The sequence below is a fragment of the Hordeum vulgare genome, chromosome 2H (genome assembly GCF_904849725.1).
Source record: "Hordeum vulgare subsp. vulgare chromosome 2H, MorexV3_pseudomolecules_assembly, whole genome shotgun sequence".
Lineage (NCBI taxonomy): Eukaryota > Viridiplantae > Streptophyta > Magnoliopsida > Poales > Poaceae > Hordeum > Hordeum vulgare.
The window spans coordinates 153,254,679-153,273,305 of NC_058519.1; the positions used below are offsets into that span (position 1 = coordinate 153,254,679).

Here is an 18,627-nt window from a genome sequence, read left to right on the forward strand (position 1 = left end):
TCAAATGGATAATCCGGCCCTTGGGGACTACCGATCCGGTTTTGCAGTTTAGAGGTGACATGTGGTTAAGTGACAGAAAGAGACGACTGTATCAACAAGATGAGCCAGCCCTTGGGGGCTACAATTGGCGATTTTTATTGTCAAAAAGACCCGGCTATCTCAAGAAGATAAGTCAGACCTTGGGGGCTATGATTGTCATTTTTAACTTCAAGAAATAAAAAGAATATCGGCTCATTATTATCATAAATAACCCGGTCCTTGGGGGCTACGACTGGTTCTTAAGAATTATTACAAGACCCAGTTTACTACCTATTGTACTAAGCGCCTGTTCGACAGCCCTCCACGGAGCGGAGCACACCGAGCGATGTTTTAGTAGCTCTCCAAATTATCACTGGATGCCACTCCACTCTAGCGCGGAGTCGCGGAGCGAAGGGAGTCCGAACACACCCTAAGTTGGCCCTTGGGGGCTACAAGATACATTATAAAGGGTACAAGTTAAAAAGTTAACCTCATATTTAGTTCTCAAGGTGTTGACCAAGTTCATTTCAATGTCCCGGATCTCATACAATCGGGTCACATGTTGCTGGTATAACCCATTGGTATCAAGCTCATCAAGCCGTGGAAGCTCCAGCTTGGCCTTTCCCTTCTCCAAATTCGCGGGATCATCCTTGGTCACAATCTTCGCTAAAACAGACGAAGTGCGAGGGGCTTGAAAGGCTTCTCCCAAAATAGCCATTTCTATGTTGTCTATGGCGGCTGATGGAGCAACATTATCCACATGGGGCATAGGGATTGAAGGATGAGGATGGCTAGGAGGTTGAATGTTCGGCTCATTGGATGCGCCTTGATTATAAGCAGTTGTCTGTGTGATAACTGTTTCTTGAGCATGGGTCATCTCCACATCACGAGGTGGTTTAATGCCTAATTCCGGCTCATTCTAGATAGACGGCTCAACTTGGGTCGCCACTTCAACTGTCGGAGGAATTTGAATGTTGTGATCCCCATCAGCAGAAGAAGACTCGCCCACCTTTTTTCGGGCAAAAGCTTTGGCTCTACAAGTCATAAAAATAGTTTATTAAGTCAAAGAAATAACAAGTGATAACATAGTCAATGAAACCGACTTAAATATAAAGCTTACCCACGATTGATGGTGAAAGCCAGAAACTGTGTTGCTCTTGAGTCGCTAGAGGAAGGTGGCGACTCCTGATAAAGTGAATTAGATGGACTAAGAGGTTGTTTAAAAAGGCTAGCTTGAGGATGAGAAGCACTTGGGCTATGCGGCACCTCAAAACGTTGTCTGTGGACGATCAACTCGAGAGGTAAGCCGAGAGACAGTTCCCCGGAGCTACTCCGGGTCTTGCGCTTCGACTGAGCGGCGTGCTGAGTTTGCTTCAAAAGAAAGTGCGGATCTAAATAAGCAGTTGGGTGTGAAAACTAAACTTTTTTTACGGCTTGCCTTATCTGCTTCATAACATACGTTTCTGAATAGTTGGAGGAGATTTAAATTACCTCAACATCGTCGGCTTGACTAGTATTGCCCTTGGGAGAAGAATCATTAGCAAGTTCAACAAAGACACGACCAGGCGAGTCAAGTTCTACCTCAGACTCTCCACCCAAGGTGGCTTCACGTGTCAGGTCATCCGCTTGACCAGGAGGAGGAGGAATAAGGGTCCTGGCCCTAACTCTTCGAAAATCGGAATTTGCCTACAGTAAATAACACAAGCGAGAAACATAAGAGCAATGGTGAAAAAATTATGATGAAGTAGACAAGTTCAAAAAAATACTTACACGTGGAACCGGGTTGGTCCCGCAGAATGGAGCTAAGCCGGTCACACTCCACTTCTCTTTTGAGTCGCCAAACATTTTCTTGGTGGCTTTGTTGATTTCATTTTTGGAAAAAATCCACCTCTCTAAAGCGTTGGGCGTCCCTTGACTCGCTAGTATAATTGCACATCAATTCACCCCTTAAACTAAGGGGATGAATCATCTAGCTTATCCAACACCGGATCAGATCAATTCCCGATAAGACGATGAGCAGTTAAAGTTTTCAGCCTTAAGAGTGTGGGTGCCAACAGTTTCTCCTCTTCCTCACCTGGCCAACGTGGAAATTTGCACGTGGCGCTAATCTAGTCAGGTCTATAACCCGGCAAAGGATTCTGACCTTCTGGAGAAGTATCCTTACAGTAAACCAAGTGGATTTCCAACCTTTAGGATGACTCGCCAACTTTGATTCAGGAAAAACATTGTTCTTTCTTTTGTGAATCAAAATCCCACCAAGCTCTACACTCAGACCATTCTTCATCTCAGTTTGGTGGTTGCTATAGAAGAACCGCCTAAAGAGAGTCATGGTAGGTTCGATTTGGATATACACCTCACAAAGAACTTGAAACTAGGAGATATTAGTCATGGAATTGGGGCCAATATCTTGGGGCCTAAGGTGGAAGAAATGGAGTATATCTATGAAGAATTTTGACCTGGGCAACCGAAAACCCGTGATCATATGATCACAAAAAACGACAACTTCCCCGTGTCCGGGCTATGGAGTAGCTTCTTCTTCAGGGACTCACCAGTCAAGTTCATCTTGAGCGGGCAAACTCCCTTGGCCTACGAGGTCCTGCACAGTAAGCACTCACACTCTGGACCGGACCGAGCCACAATATTTACTCGTCTTGGGGGCCATTGAAATTGTTGCAGAAAACTCTATAAGGAGAAAATAGAAAACAAGCCAGTAAATTGAAAGTAAGCCGATATATGGTGGGGGGCAATGGACAACCGGATAATCCGGAAAGCAAACCCACAAGCTAATGAGGAGACTAACAAGTTAACTTGGTTCAATGGTGTAGTATGAGTTAAGGCGGCAAAATGAAGAAGTATGAGCTAAGCCGGCTAAATGGTGAAATACGAGATCCATGGGACTATGCGCAATTTACGTGCAAAAACCACTTTCTACCAAAGCAACAGGATGACTGGATCAGATAAATTACGGAAAAAGGAATGAAAATGTTCTAGGACCAGCGGAGGTATCGAAGGTGATGTGTACACAAGATCTAATAAGGCGTTCTAGACCTAACATTTTGCAAAATAAGGAGGAGACTAATATCAAAACTACATACGCTAGATGGAACCGGGAGTTTTGGATCTATTGATATTGCGGTTCACAAGAACTACAAATAACTACGATGAACTCCGACGAAAAAACCTAATGGAAGAAGTTCTACTTACGGGATCTAGGAACAAGAATGGCTTGTAGAGATGCATTCCTGGAGAAGACCGCACGCGATGTGGACGCGCTATCGACAATGCCAGCATGACTAGATGTATTCTCGGGCTTGAACTCTGATGATGCTCAAGAAGACTAAGGCGGCGAGAGGAAGAAGACGGGAGAAAAAGCAAGAAATGACCCCGTACGGTCTATTTATAAGGGAAGGGGTGAAACCGAAGCGGCACCGCAAAAATAATGGATTAAAGCAATTAGCGGCGGCTGTGTCGCCTCGATTTCCGCATGTGACTAGATTTTACTACTGTTCAAAAAAAGATTCGCCATCATGACGCGTCCATGTCAACAGTCATTAGGATGATATGGTGACGAAGGAGATAAAAAAGAAGCTAAGTTTTGGACAGAAGAAATAAACCGGCATATTATCAACTCGGACACATCATCAGCAAGGAGAAATACCGGCTTAAGGGTAAAAGGACCAAAGCTTAACTTCATCTGTGAAGGCTCTTTTTCACTTTTTGGGATGGAGTTTAACATGTATGAATCCAAATTAAACTGGGGCTAATGTTGGGGATATACCCCATGGCGTAACCCGTCCACGGCATGACCCGACCTTCCAAATCCAACCAAAGAACAAGACCTACATGAGACATGAGGCCCAAGGGGCGGCTCGTCTTGAAGGTCGGGTTACGCAATCACCTGGTGGGCTGACTCATTGCGGAAGACATAAGAAGCTTTCCCTACTTGGATGAGAAGATGAGTAGGAATTAGACTAAGTCATGGGTTGCAGTACGACCCAGACTCTATTGTGATCTTAGGGCCTCAACCTATAAAAAAGGGGAGGCCCTGAGGTTGAAATGACAAGTTAGAAATCCTCGAGAGTTAGGTTAGAGATTTCGAACCCTTGTAATCGAGATCATCATCAATAAAAACCAAAAGCAGGACACATGTTTTTACCTCCATCGGAGGGGCCGAACCTGGGTAAACTCTTGTCTCTCATTCCCGATCAACCCCATCCAAACAACCACCTAGTTGTGATGGATCCTAGACTTAGTCCTATCACGAGGACATCCGTCGTGACAAAACCATGACATGTTATTTCATTGTTACTTTGTTATACTCCCGCCAACCTGTGAAGGAAGTCACGAGTCTTGCTTCTATTTGCCAGTAAGGAAGGCCACACTTTGCTATTTTGGTCTTTTCCCTCAGAACCTATCCCTATCCACTAATTTCGCGTAGCGGTTATTCCAAATCTCATGCATGCCACATACATAGCTTCTATTATGGACAATGGGTGAAGGATCAAGGGCATGTGGATTGGCTTCTCGAGCGTGGGCACATGGGCTAAGCGATAATGCATGCACATGAAACGAGATACACATGCGCATGCACACGCACACTTATAGGAATACTTTTGAGCAAAAGCACCTACCACACACACACACGCTTTTCTCCGATCAAAATTGAGAAAATTGATGTGTTTTTTCAATAGTGGTGGGAGTAAATGCACTCATGCAAAGGAGTGTGTAGAATTAATTAATACCGTGTTAGATAGGATAAACCATTGCATGTAAACCACATTTGGGAGTTGCTAAATTCTCAACACCCCGAATGCACCCCTCCATGTCTTCTCAGAACCGCTCTTTGGACATTTTATAAATCTTTGATCAATCATCATGAATGACAAGGCAAAGTCATGGCCATTCACTATCACTTTGTTATACTCCCTCTGATCTCCAAAGAAAGTCACGAGTCTTGCTTCCGATCTTCCACCAAGGAAGGGCACACTATAGCTATTTTGGCATTTCGCTGCAAACATAACTCTCTTCGCAAATCACATGTAGCGGTTATTCCAAACCTCATGCATGCCACATAGATAGCTTCTAATGCGGCCAATGTGTGAAGCATCATGGACACGTGGATTGGCTTTCCCAACACGGCCACACGAGCTAAGTGACGACGCATGCATGGGAAACAAGATGCATAAGGGCATGCACACACACCTAGGGGGGACAACACCCCCCCACGCGCACACATTTTTTCTCAATTCACAATTTAGAAATTGGCGAGAGGAATAAGACGGGAGAAAAATCAAGAAATGACCCCGTACGGTCTATTTATAAGGGAAGGTTTGAAACCGAAGCGGCGCAGCAAAAATAATGGATTAAAGCAATTAGCGGCGGCTGTGTCGCCTTGATTTTCGCATCTGCCTAGATTTGACTACTGTTCAAAAACAAGATTCGTCATCATGACCCGTCCATGTCAACAGTCATTATGATGATATGGTGGCGAAGGAGATAAAAAAGAAGCTAAGTGTTGGACAGAAGAAATAAACCGACATATTATCAACTCGGACACGTCATCAGCAAGGAGAAATATCGGCTTAAGGGTAAAAGGATCAAAGCTTAACTTCATCTATGAAGGCTCTTTTTCATTTTTCAAGTTGGAGTTTAACATGGATGAATCCAAATTAAAATGGGGGCTAATGTTGGGGATATACCCCATGGCGTAACCCGCCCACGGCATGACCCGACCTTCCAAATCCAACCAAATAACAAGACCTACATGAGACATGAGGCCCAAGGGGGGGCTCGTCTTGAAGGTCGGGTTACGCAATCACCTGGTGGGCTGACTCGTTGCGGAAGACATAAGAAGCTTTCCCTACTTGGATGAGAAGATGAGTAGGAATTAGACTAAGTCACGGGTTGCAGTACGACCCAGACTCTATTGTGATCTTAGGGCCTCAACCTATAAATAAAGGGGACCCCTGAGGTAGAAATGACAAGTTAGAAATCCTCGAGAGTTAGGTTAGAGATTTCGAACCCTTGTAATCGAGATCATCATCAATAAAGACAAAAAGGAGGACACAGGTTTTTACCTCCATCGGAGGGGCCGAACCTGGGTAAACTCTTGTCTCTCATTCCCGATCAACCCCATCCAAGCAACCACCTAGTTGTGATAGCTCCTAGACTTAGTCCTATCACGAGGATTTTCGTCGTGACAAAACCATGACATGTTCTTTCATTGTTACTTTGTTATACTCCCGCCAACCTGTGAAGGAAGTCATGAGTCTTGCTTCTATTTGCCAGTAAGGAAGGCCACACTTTGCTATTTTGGTCTTTTCCCTCAGAACCTATCCCTCTCCACTAATTTCGTGTAGCGGTTACTCCAAATCTCGTGCATGCCACATACATAGCTTCTATTATGGACAATGGGTGAAGGATCAAGGGCATGTGGATTGGCTTCTCGAGCATGGGCACATGGGCTAAGCGATAGTGCATGCACATGAAACGAGATACACATGCGCATGCACACGCACACTTATAGGAATGATTTTGAGCAAAAGCACCTACCACACGCACACGCTTTTCTCCATTCAAAATTGAGAAAATTGATGTGTTTTTCAATAGTGGTGGGAATAAATGCACTCATCCGGAGGAGTGTGTAGAATTAATTAATATCGTGTTAGATAAGATAAATCATTGCATGTAAACCACATTTGGGAGTTGCTAAATTCTCAACACCCCGAATACACCCCTCCATGTTTTCTCAGAACCGCTCTTTGGACATTTTATAAATCGTTGATCAATCATCATGAATGATAAGGCAAAGTCATGGCCATTCACTATCACTTTGTTATACTCCCTCTGATCTCCAAAGAAAGTCACGAGTCTTGCTTCTTATCTTCCACCAAGGAAGGGCACACTATTGCTATTTTGGTATTTCCCTCCAAACATAACTCTCTTCGCAAATCACATGTAGCGGTTATTCCAAACCTCATGCATGCGACATAGATAGCTTCTAATGCGACCAATGGGTGAAGCATCATGGGCACGTGGATTGGCTTTCCGAACGCGGCCACACGAGCTAAGTGACGACGCATGCGTGGGAAACAAGATGCATAAGGGCATGCACACACACCTAGGGGGGACAACACCCCCCCACGCGCACACATTTTTCTCAATTCACAATTTAGAAATTGGTGCACTTTTTCAAGAGCGATGAGAGTACATGCACACATTAGGAGGAGCGTTTAGAATTAATAATCTTGTATTTGATATGATAATCTCTACTCGGAGACCGCCATTCGCAGTTGCTAATTTGGCAACAACTAGAATACACCTCTTTGTGTATTTCTTGGAACTCCTTCTTTGGAGATTATATAAAGTTTTGACCAATCACCATGAATGGAAGGCACGGTCATGGCCGTTCATTATCACTTTGGCATGCTCCCTCTGATCTCAAAAGGAAGTCGAGAGTCTCGCTTCCCGTCCCCGACTAACGAAGGGCACATAGTGCTATTTCAGCAAATTTGCCGGATCTAACCCTCTCCCATCGTCCTTTCCAAAAATCACTCATAGCAGTTATTTCAAATCTCACAAATGCAATAAGCATAGGTGTGAAGTTGGCCAACGGGCGAAGCTTCAAGGACACATGGTCTTCCCAAACTATGGGCATGCGGGGTGAGCAACAACGCACACAAACACACAAAAAGGGCACACATGTGCATGTCGTGTGTGTTTGTCGATGTGCGAGGGAGGGGAGGAGGAGGGAACACCCACGTTTTATTGAGTTAATCGAGATGCCAAGGAAAAATGTTCTTGATGCCCTTCTTTGAGGAAGCGTGTGCTTGTTGTTGTCCATTGCATTCAAAGTTTACTATCCATATGTCCTTTCCCTTTTCATGAATCAAAATCTTGTGTCCTTGCTAACCACGTCAAATTAAACACCACATGTACCTTCTACATACACTCAGTGACATAAGCAAAAAGAAGCCTACAACGGACGCGGAGTTTCTATAACTAGGCACAAATGTTCAAAATAAAATAATAAATTTAAAGAAATGATATATTTTGGAAATACTTGTTGTGCATTCAAAATTTCATCATGAAATCATATTTGTAAAGTCATGATAAAAAAACAAAATCGATCCTCTAACTTTGTTTTCCAAAAATACACCCAAATTGAGTTTTTTAAAAAAAAAAAGTGATTCGCAGGCATATTTTCATTGATAGCCACCTACTGAAAATATGCCTTGAATTACTCTTTATTTCTTTTCAAAATTCAATTTGGGTGTACAATGCTGGAAAGAAGGCGCACGTGGCTCGTTTAAAAAACTTGCAATTTAAAGCGAGCAGCAGTACGTCGCCATGCATATATGCACCCGATGCCGGTGGCGTCTGGATCCAGAACACGACGCCCCGCACCGCACCACACCACACCACAGCGAAAACATTTAAATTTAAATTTACCGGCCTTCAATGCTCCAAAGTTAGTGTAAGTAAAACCGCGCCAATCCGCGTATACAATGACATCTTCCGGATCTCCTCCGTGGTAATGATATTAAACTACTGGGTGTTTTCAAGGAATATCTTACTAATAATTCATCAGAGTAGAAGTAGGCCAGTGGTGCGGTGAAGGTTGGTGGCCGGCGGGCCCCGCCGACGTCACCCCCTCCGCCACGTCGGAGCCCACGAGCAGAACGTTAGGAAAGAGAAAAAGAAAAAGGAAAGAAAAGCGGATGAGACGGGAGATGCCCGGGCCCGCGCGTGGGCCCCGCCCGCCTCCACTGCCGCTGCTGCTGCCTGGAGACTTTCCTCGTGCCCTTTTAACCCACCCGTAGCAACCAACCGGTGCGCGCAGGCGCCACGTCAGCCCGGTTAAACCGCACCGCACTGTCCAGATCAGGCGGCCCATCCGTCCACGCGGACCCCGCGCGCGGTGGTCCCGTGCCAAAGCCGATGGCGTAGCGCCATTTCATCTTTATGTACTCGTATTGTATTATTCTTGCTTTATTTTGCGTGGAGTGTTGAGTTTTTACAAGAGGATAAAAAGATTTGTTAGGGAAGCGAACAAACGGGCGTGCCGCCATCCATCAACCACCCACCTCCCGTTGCCGGTGGGTTTCACCCCGCTCGGCTGCCCCGCCACGTGTCGGTCATCGGGCCATGCTTGTGGCGTAAGGAAGCGTCCACGAGATTTTATCGCGTGTTGGGTGGTAGGCGGTGGGGGCGGCCACGGTGGCAGGCGCGCGGGGGTCGGGGCCGTCGGATGCGTCGGGCGGATCCTGGCCGTCGGATGCGGGGATGGGCAGCGACAAAAAGAGGATGAGGCCTAGAAAGCGAGCCACAAGGGGAGGGGAGGAGGCCACACCAGAGAAGCAGCAGCCATTCCAGCCGAGGGAGAGAAGAGAGGAGAGCACTCTCTAGGAGGAGCAGCACCACCACCGATACAGAGAGAGAGAGAGAGAGAGGAGAGATACTTGTGAGCACGAGGGGAAGGAGAAGGAGGGCGGGCTCTCTCGCTCTGCCCGTGGGGATTTGTTGAGGCGGTTGGTGCGCGGATCTGCGCGGCGGCGGTCTGCCGGGACGCCGGCGGCGACTAGGAGGGAGGGAGATCGGAGGCGCATGCCTCAGATCTGACATGGAGCGGATCCGGGAAGGCAGGAGGGCCGCCGTGTCCATGTCCGGCGGGGCGCCTCCGCCGCGGCGGCGGCTCAGGAGCAACGGCGGCGGCGTCTCCGGCGGCGCGGGGCCGAGGGACTCGCCTCGGTCCGACAGGAGGCGGGGGGATCGCCTCATGCTCAACGGCAACGGCCGCGACGACGGCGACGACACATCCGACGACAGCCTCGGCGACGACGATGACGACGCCGACGAGGACCTCGGACCGGCCTCCGCGCCCAGGTACCCGCCGGTGCAGCGCCGCTCGCCCAGCACGGCGCCTCCGCCGTCCCCGCCTCAGCCGAGCGGCGCCGGCCACCACCACAGCAGCAGCAGCAGCGGCGGCGGCGGCGGTTACAACAACCACCACCACCACGGCCAGCAGCAGATGCACCGGAAGGGGGGCTCCAATCCGAAGAGCCCCATAGTATGGAAGGCCGCCGACGAAATGATCGGTGTTCCAGTCCCCAGGAAGGCGCGCTCAGGTACGCACCACAACCACAAAGCACGCAATTTTCCGCCCTTGTTGCCGCTTCTTCCTGTTTCTTATCTCCTCTTCTTCCCTAATCTCACCGTTGTTCCTCGTGTTTTCCGCAGCTTCCACCAAGAGGTCTTCGCACGAGTGGACAGGCCCCGGCGGTGGAACCGGCGGCGCCGGCGCTGTAGAAGCCTCGCAGATCCAGCGTCCTTCACGGCCGATCTCGCCGGCTTCCACATCGACCACCGCCCCTGTTAGGAAAAAGCTGGTGCGTTTTTTTCAGGCCGACAGAATCCATCTCCCCTCATGATTCCTTAACTCTAGCACTTACTGATTTCTCTCCCTCTCCGATGTCTCACAGAAAACGATTGGTGGCGGTGGGAGCAGCGGCGGCGGTTCTGGACCTGCACCGAAGCAGCGGCCGTCGCCGGCCTCAGCTCCTTCGGCAGCGCCGCCTCAGCCATCACAACCAAAGATTTCCAAGTCGCCGTCCTTCATCCAGGAGGAGATCGAGGTCGCCGAGGTGCTATTTGGCCTGACGCGGCAGTTCCCCTGCCCTCCCAAGCAGGAGAACATGAATCACAAGCCGGAGCCAAAGGACGCGCCGGAGGCCAAGTCTGGGAACTCTTCGCCGGCTCCGTCGTCATCTGGCGTCCGGCCGGCAGATTCAGCCTCTCTCACCACTACAGGTAGCAGCTCGTCAATTTTAATCTTGTAACGATTTTTTGTTGCTAATTTTGGTTTTGTGGGTCTAATAAACTTCCTCACTGCTTTTCCCAGCCCCAAAGAGGAAGCGGCCACGGCTGGTCAAGTACGACAACGAGAACCGCCCGCCGAGCCCAGCAAAGCCGGACACGGCAGAGCCGCCCTCAAGGCAGGAAGTGCTTCCGGTGCCAAGATCAGATGCGAAGCCGTCGGTGTCGGCTGTGGCCGAAAGTGGCGCCAGCACCACCGCCGCTGCCTCCGCCACGGCTGGCGCGCAGCAGGAGGCTACCCGGGAGCAGCCAGAGAAGAGGGAGGACCACAGAGGAAGAGATCCAGAGCTCCGGGCCAGCGAATCAGATCGACGGGATCACGGGCCCGAGAGCCGGGCCGAGCCGCCGGCGCCACCAGTCAAGCCCGACGGCGAGGCTGCTGCTGCGCCGGTCGGCTCTGAGGCCAGGAATGGGGAGGCCATCACGGCGACAAAGAGGTGGGCCATTTGGATTTTTTTATTATTATTGGTGTTGTGATAGCCATTATTGCCTTTGGATTGTGCCGATCTGATTAGTATATTCACAATTTCGTGTGAATTGTTTTATTTTTTTATCAGTGAGCTGGCATCTGATGGCGCTCGTCAAGAAAAGTTTTGCATTGATCTCATGGTGGGTATATGCTTCTCGTGTGTGTGTGTGTGTGTGTGTGTGTGTGCGTGTGTGGTTGAATTGGTCTTGCGGAATTTGTTGGGCAAAGATTGAAAACGACAATTTTTTGCCGCAACTGTTGATTGCCTTTTTTGTTTTCTTTTCAGCCTTTTTTTTTATCTCACCTTTTTTCTCTCTGCCTCTGTGCTTGTTCCAGGCTCCCCCTCCTGGGAAGCTATCTCCTGATAGAGATGGCTCTTCCGACCCTGATGCGGATAAGAAGGGATTGGATTCTGAGATGGACGTGGTAGGTGCCTGCCTGCATGCTTCAATTTCCCCAATTCTGCAGATTGATCTCCTCAGCCTGGAGCATGCTTCAATTTCCCCAATTCTGCAGATTGATCTCCTCAGCCTGGAGCATTGTGTGTTCGATCCTGATCTATCCTTTTGCTGCTCATCTTTTGCTCCGATTTTAGGCTGGGAGAGGAAATTCTGAAAAGAAAGATGACGAGAGGTCCCGGAGAGGCCTAGAGATCAATCTGGAGGACGACAAGGCGCAGAGGATTCCGGCGGAGGAGCTTGCTCCAAAGAAGCTCACGCTGCAGCTGGATTTGGAGAAGCCCAGCCAAGGCGACGAGAAGTCGCCATCTGAGCGAAGGCAGCCGCCATTGCCGCCGACGCAGCAACAGCAGCAGCAGCACAAGCCCTCAAAGTCCGAGGTCAAGCATGAGAAATCACGTAAGAATTTTGCTTGCTTCTTCTCCATTTCTCACTGATTTTGTAAAAGGTGATTCTTTGTTGATTTGGGTTTTTCCTCATCTAGCAGCTCTACCTGCTGCTTCACCGCCTATGCCAATGACCGTCGGGGGCTGGATGGGGAATTTCCCACCTTTTAGGTGAGTTTTCTCACTGATGTTTGACGTTTCACACGGCACTCTTCCTCCCTGAAGGATTTGTGGTCTGAAACCTCTTGTCTCTTATCTTGGCAGTTACATTGCCCCTGTTCCTGGATTATCAGCTCCTGGCCTTCATCATCCTATGGACATCAAGCCAGGGACTTCGGCTGGATTACAGGTTCGTTTTTCTCACTTGAGCTATGGTGTGGTTCTGTATGTTTAGAGTGAATTTCTTTGCCAAGTCTGAAGGTTTTTTACATTGCAGCATCCTGCATTGCCTCCTCTGCCAGAACGACCGAAGCGCTGCGCTACACATTGTTACATTGCACAGCAGATCCAATACCACCAGCGACTTACAAAGATGAACTTCTGGCCCCCAGCAGCGGCTGCAGCAGCAGCTGCCGCCGCATCAAGATCTGCACCATTCTTTGGTCCTAGAGGGCCATTCAACATGGGGGTTGTTCCACCTGCAGAGGCTGCCTCCCTTCTCGCGAACCCAATGCAGGGGGGCTACCCTGTCCGGGCACAAGCCCCGCTGCAAGAAACTAAGACTCCTTCAATGGTGTCTTCTCCTTTCCAGGGGAGCCTCTCCAAGGATAAAGGGGCATCCAGCAGTGCTACTGTTGCTGAATCAAACCAAAGGAAGCAACCTCCAGCTCATGAAGCGCAGCAGTCCTCTTCTCCCATGCCACCAAACTTGATGGTATGCTTGTTGTGGATATTTATGCTATTCATTGCTAGTATTTCTTGTGGTTCTTTTTTGTATTTTTTCCTTATATAATTTCCCGTGCACCCTTGTTTTTTACAGCAACCGCCAACATTCATCTTTCCATTCAACCAACATGCTGCAGCAGTAGCAGCTGCAACTGCTGCCGCCAATCGAATGGGTGATACAAAATCTTCTGGAGCCAGCAGTGCCATGCCATCATCATCTGCCACTGCCCATGCTTCAGCAGCACACCCTGGTGCATCGGCCATGAACTTGAGCTTTGCCAACTTGCAGCCGGGTGATGCCCAGTTCTTGGCTATCTTACAGAACGGCTACCCGTTACAGGTCGCCGCTGCTCATGCTGGAGGACCTCCATCATATCGAGGCATGGCACCACAAGGCGCAGGTGTACCGTTTTTCAACGGGCATGTCTACTCTCCCCACATGTTGCACCCATCACAGCAGCAAGTTACGCAGCAACAAAATCATCAGAAAAACCCAATGCCAAGCTTGTCTGGTTCCTCTCAGAAGCATCAGCCACAACAATCACAAGGGTTGCTGGGATATGCACCAAATGCTAATGCTGCTGCTGCCGCAGCTGCGGCAGCCGCTGCCAACAGTTCCCAGAGCTATTCGAGTGGCAACCAGCGTCCTGTTCTACTGCCTGGCCTCGCTCATCGACAGGATACAGACAAGACTCTCCAAGATGGCCAGTCAAGTGATGACAAGTCTGCACACCATCAAAAGGGTGGGTATGAACATAATTTTGCTATTCCAATGCATCTTCCGAATTTTGCGTTGATGCCAGCCGCTGGCAATCAGAGTGAGAAGAAATCGAATGATCACCACCAGCAGCCATCAACCAGTCGAGGCCAGGGGGTTCGAATTGATCTTGCTTCATCTCAACCTTTTGTGATGCCCTTTGGTGCTCCTGGTTCTGCTCCAAGTGGTCTTGACTTCTCTTCATTGGCACAGAACCATGCGCTGTTCCAGAGCCATCAAGAAGCAGGCCGGCATGGTTACCCTCAGCTCAATTTTGCTGCAGCCCAGTCTGTTCAAGCTGCACAGCACAAGGCCCAGCATCAAAATGCCGCAGAAGCTAAATCTGTGGCTGGGGATTCGTCTTCAACGCCAAGTGCTGGAGATAATGAGAGAAAGAAATCTGCATCTGCAAAATACCCGAGTGATTCGCAGCAACATTCTCTTTCCTTCTCAAAGCCAGAAAACAAATCTTTTATGCACCCTTTCCTTGGTAGCAGTGCTAATGAGCCCTCAGTCCGCACTTTGAGCCTTATTGGTGCGGAATCTTCCAATGCCTTTGGGTTAGGCAGCAGCAAATCTTCAAGTGCTTCTACTGGAGCAGCTACGTCAGCTGCAGCCCCATCTGCACCAACCATCTCCCAGCAGCAACACCACCAGCAGCAGCAAATTCAGCTGCAGCTGCAGCAACACCATCACCAGCAGATGCAGCAACAATTCCAGCAGCAGCAACAACAGCAGCAGCAGCAGCAACTCCAGCAGCAGCATCAGCAGCAGCAACAACAGCAGCAGCATCAACAGCAGCAGCAGCATCAGCAGCAGCAGCAACAACAGCAGCACCAGCAAAATATGTTACACCTTCAGAAACAGCAGCAGCAGCAATTGTTTCAAAATCATCTGAACTCTCGCCCCAGGTCTGCTGCACCTAGCAATGCAAGTGGATACTCTGACCGTTTGAATGCAACGAACTTTCAGAATTTAATGTATCCGTCAAGCACTTCTCAAGGCGGAGTTCCTGGTCAATCACCTCAATTGAAGGCATCGTCGATGAGAGTGTCAGCTCCACCTTCAGCTGCCTCTGTCCCTGCTGCATCCTCACCTTCTAATTTGATTATGATGAAGAACAGTGGTCTCCATCAACAACAAGCAAAAGCTCTGCAGGCTCTCTCCACCCCAAATCACCAGTCACAAAGCATGAGTTCGTCGAAGATTGGGCACTCCCTTACTAATCTTTCTACTGGAGGAGGAGGGGACCTATCTCGATCTTCAAATGCTCCTGTTGCTTCTGGTTCGCCATCTAATTCAGTCTCCAAAAGTACTGGTGGTAGCCCACCTGCATCTGGAAGTGCGAAGGGTGGCCAGCCAGTTGTCCAATTGTCATCGCCTCAACAACATGCAGCCAAGAACTCTCCTTCGACTTCTGGATCCAAGTCAGCCTCCACAAATCACTACAGCAGTATGCCTATGCCATCTATCCTTGGTCAGCAGCCAAACATGGCTCACTCTGGCGGTAAGCAGCAGTCGCATGGACCCTCATTGAAGCAACAGCAGCCATTCTCGCAAGGCCACTTCTTCATCTCCAATGCGTTCGCACCACCACAAGGTCCGCCTCAGCATGTAAATGCTGGAGCTGGTGCTGGCCTCTACCAAAAGCGCTCGACTGACAAGACGCAGCAGCAGCAACAGCAGAATGCTGTATCTGGTTCGTCTGCTATGCTCTCTCTTGGTTCCATGTCAATGTCCACAGCTGCGATTCCAGCTGATGCAGGGAAGGCAGCTGGCAGTAACATGAAGGCCAATCTTCATCCAGCTGCTGGTGGTTTTATGCACCTTGCCACAGCGGGGCAATCTGCGAGTGGTTCGCCTCACTCTCACATGTCAGGGGCACAATTGACCTTTTCAATGCCGATGCCAGTAAAGCCTACCAGTGATCAGAAGCCTGCTGCTGGTAATGGACCTATATCCTTCTTTCCCCTGCAGACGTTGTTCCATGTATCACTGAGTTCTTTCCACTAACATAAGCTGTTGTGTTGTCAGGTAAGTAAAGGACCCAGACGCCAGAGCATGGGAATGCTGCTAATCTGATTGGGCGAGCTAACTGCTAATTCTGTGGAAAGGTTGGCGCGTGGAAGAAGCGATTGCGCGACAAGAGGCTGCGCAGCCGCGAGAGCCGGAGCGTCGTCGAAGAAGATGATGATGCACCCATTCCATCCATGCAGGAGCGCTGGCAATCGAGTGAAACTCTAGAACGGCTGATGGGAGTGATGCTTGTGTGTAGTAGGTTATCCTCCCATGGTGGAAAGCTGGAGGTGCATAGAAACCCCTTTTTTTTAGCAGTTTTATGCAAGGATGTCAAAAGCTAGCTGGTCTCTCTCTCTGAACTTCTCTCCCCTCCCCTCCAACTGCTGCTCTGGTCTCTTTAGATTTGTTCGTTTTTGTTGTTGTCTTGACTGAAGGAAGAAGATTTAATTAGAATGCAGGACAAGGGGAACTTTTGTGATGCTGCTGCTGCTTCTCTTGCTTTTCCTCTTTTCTTTCTTTCTTTCTTTCTTCTTTCCATGTTTTAGAAACAACAACTGGGGCAGACAGGGAAATATTTTCTCAAGTAGTAGTATTAGTAGTAATTGATCAATGATTGGGAGGCTGCATAGCATGGCATGAGAATGACCATGACTTGCCTTTTGGGTGTGCGTTGTAATTAGCTAGCCTTGTAGAAGGAATGAATCAATCAAGTGGTTGATGATGGATAGACAATCTTCTTATGGTTTTGCTGTAATATTTCAGGTACCTGATCTTTTTTGTTGCATCAGTCGGTTTCTCTGGATCGTCGCAATTTTTCACAGGTGGTGAGGGGCTTGGGAGGGATGGTTAGGGTGGTGGGCAGCAACGGCGCTGGAGGCAGGCGGATGGGGCAGGGTATGAGGCGGCGGCGGAGGAGGAAGAAGATGAAGGAGAAAGAGATGAACATGCCGCGGCATGGATATTGATCTGGTGGTCAGAAAGGAGAATGACTGATGGAAATAGACGGTTAGAAAACAAAGGAATTCTGGCCTATGTGACGAGGACTCCGCACCGAATGCTCTCCCGTCCGAAAGTGCCGCTCTTTCCGGTCACGCCACTCCGCCATTTGTTAACTTGCGTGGACGGACGCGTGCTGCCACTATCTTCTTCGTACTCGTGCCTATCTATCTATCTATCTATCTACTCCTATTATCCATCACACTGGGGCTGGATGATGATGATCTCATTCACATGGATCGCTCTCCTCCACCAAAGCTCCGGGCCGTCGCACGTGTCCGGCCTGATAGCCACCCGACGTGCTGCAGGCTGAAAAGTAAGTGTCTGGAATTTTTTGCCTTGCCCGGGGGACATCGCTTTCCTTTCGCTTGGCGCAATGCAATGCAATGGTGTTCTCTCCCTCCCGTTTCCTTTCCGGAGTGGGTCTGCACGCACGCACGCACGAACGAACGGAGCCTTTGTCCAGATGCGTGCACCGCTCCGGTTGTTGGTGACATGTGATTAGTCGCGTGCTGGATTGCTTGTTTATTTAGGTTTAACCTGGCCTCTCTCTCTCTTTCTTTCTTTCCGGCACGCACTCATGGCTCATCCGTCCATGGGATGGCATGGCATGTAGCAGTAGTACTCCAGTAGTATCTCGCTGCAATATCTTGTGCATGCACACATCGGGTGGCCCCGTGGCCTGTCATTATTGCCAAAAACTCTTGTCTTTGATTGGGACGGGGAGCGTGCCAGTGCTTGTTCTGTGTGTCCAGTTGTGGTCAGTAAAACCTGGTGTCCCTGTCGCTGTCGTGACGTAGCACTAGCGCTGCCAGGCTGTTCTGCAACTTGACAGACTCTATCGGCAACTGGATTTGCACGCTCCGTGCGCCGGCCCGACACAAGCGGCGGGGTTGGGTAGGCCGCTCGTGCACAGTGCTGTGACAACAACTTTAAAAGGGTCGATTCATTTTGTGTGCTCGAGTTCGTTTGAATTGGTGCGGACATAAAAAATCGGTTCAACGCATGTCCATTTGACGTCCTCTTGCTGATTCATCTTCGGTCCATTTTTAAGCTGGATTTGCATCGGCATGGATACGAGACATGCGCGCGCCTTCTCCTTCCCTCGGGCCTGCTCGTCGGTGATAGCCTTCATCATTTCCTTTCATGTTCCTCAAAAACCCTCCCGCCTGCGCGCGCTCCCACCCCACCCTCGTCATGGATGACGACCTCGACGCCGCCACCGGCCTCGCCTGGTCCGGCATGACGACCGCCCCCTCCGACAAAAGCAAGCGCAAGTCCGCCGCCGCGCTCAAGCCGAAGAAGACGTTGACGCCCGAACAACGGGCATGAGAGTCGGTCAAGAGGAAGGGCCGCAGACACGTGGCGGGCGCGAGGGATGAAGCCATCACGACGACTGTCGTCGTCGTCGCCGCGCAGTAGGAGGTCACAAACGTCGGCGTCGCGGCGGCAACGAGGGATGCGCTCTATATGCTAGGGTTAAACCCTAACCAACATGGCCTCGTCAACGCCGTCGTGGCCGCGGCCAGCACCGACTCATCCGCGTTCCCTCGGATGGTGCTGCCTGACTCGCCCTGCGCGTCGGCTTGTAACTCGATGCCCGACTTCTACGTCTACCTGCAGGCCTCCCGCCTTTTCGGGGAGTGCTCGTCAGAAGTGAGCATGATGGCGCCTTCCACGCTCGCGCCCGTGCCCATCGACCTCAACACCACACTGGTGGCCGGTGGCTCGTCATCTGGAGGCGTGAAGAAACGCCCGCGGCAG

At 49.7% G+C, this 18,627-nt stretch overlaps 1 protein-coding gene and 1 long non-coding RNA gene across 4 annotated transcripts; one reads left to right on the forward strand and one right to left on the reverse strand.

Annotated features, from left to right (window-relative positions):
* Positions 1–306: 306 nt before the first annotated feature.
* Positions 307–9,254, reverse strand: LOC123425632. 2 transcript variants are annotated; one of them, XR_006621867.1, is made up of 5 exons: positions 1,789–9,254; positions 1,510–1,704; positions 1,285–1,389; positions 1,139–1,203; positions 307–1,052 (listed from the first exon to the last, which is right to left on the reverse strand). It is a non-coding gene; the product is annotated as an uncharacterized LOC123425632 (long non-coding RNA). The 2 variants fall into 2 exon arrangements; XR_006621866.1 differs by having other exon boundaries at positions 1,139–1,389.
* Positions 9,255–9,426: 172 nt separating this feature from the next.
* On the forward strand, positions 9,427–16,345 carry LOC123425631 (protein TIME FOR COFFEE-like). Of its 2 annotated transcripts, none has more exons than XM_045109328.1 (12): positions 9,427–10,145; positions 10,258–10,406; positions 10,500–10,827; positions 10,919–11,330; positions 11,451–11,502; positions 11,699–11,788; positions 11,958–12,219; positions 12,305–12,377; positions 12,471–12,555; positions 12,643–13,080; positions 13,186–15,793; positions 15,883–16,345. In XM_045109328.1, the coding sequence occupies exons 1-12, from the start codon at positions 9,641–9,643 to the stop codon at positions 15,888–15,890; spliced, it is 5,010 nt and encodes a 1,669-aa protein (XP_044965263.1). In that variant the 5' UTR covers positions 9,427–9,640; the 3' UTR covers positions 15,891–16,345. The 2 variants fall into 2 exon arrangements, with proteins under 2 accessions (XP_044965263.1, XP_044965264.1); XM_045109329.1 differs by having other exon boundaries at positions 12,308–12,377.
* The last annotated feature ends 2,282 nt before the right edge of the window (positions 16,346–18,627 follow it).

What these genes read in the sequence shown, in the direction of transcription:
- LOC123425631 (XM_045109328.1), top strand. Translation starts at nt 9,641, where the DNA reads ATGGAGCGGATCCGGGAAGGCAGGAGGGCCGCCGTGTCCATGTCCGGC. An exon ending in CCCCTGTTAGGAAAAAGCTG is followed by an intron (nt 10,407 to 10,499) that starts GTGCGTTTTTTT and finishes GATGTCTCACAG; the next exon opens with AAAACGATTGGTGGCGGTGG. An exon ending in TGGATTCTGAGATGGACGTG is followed by an intron (nt 11,789 to 11,957) that starts GTAGGTGCCTGC and finishes CTCCGATTTTAG; the next exon opens with GCTGGGAGAGGAAATTCTGA.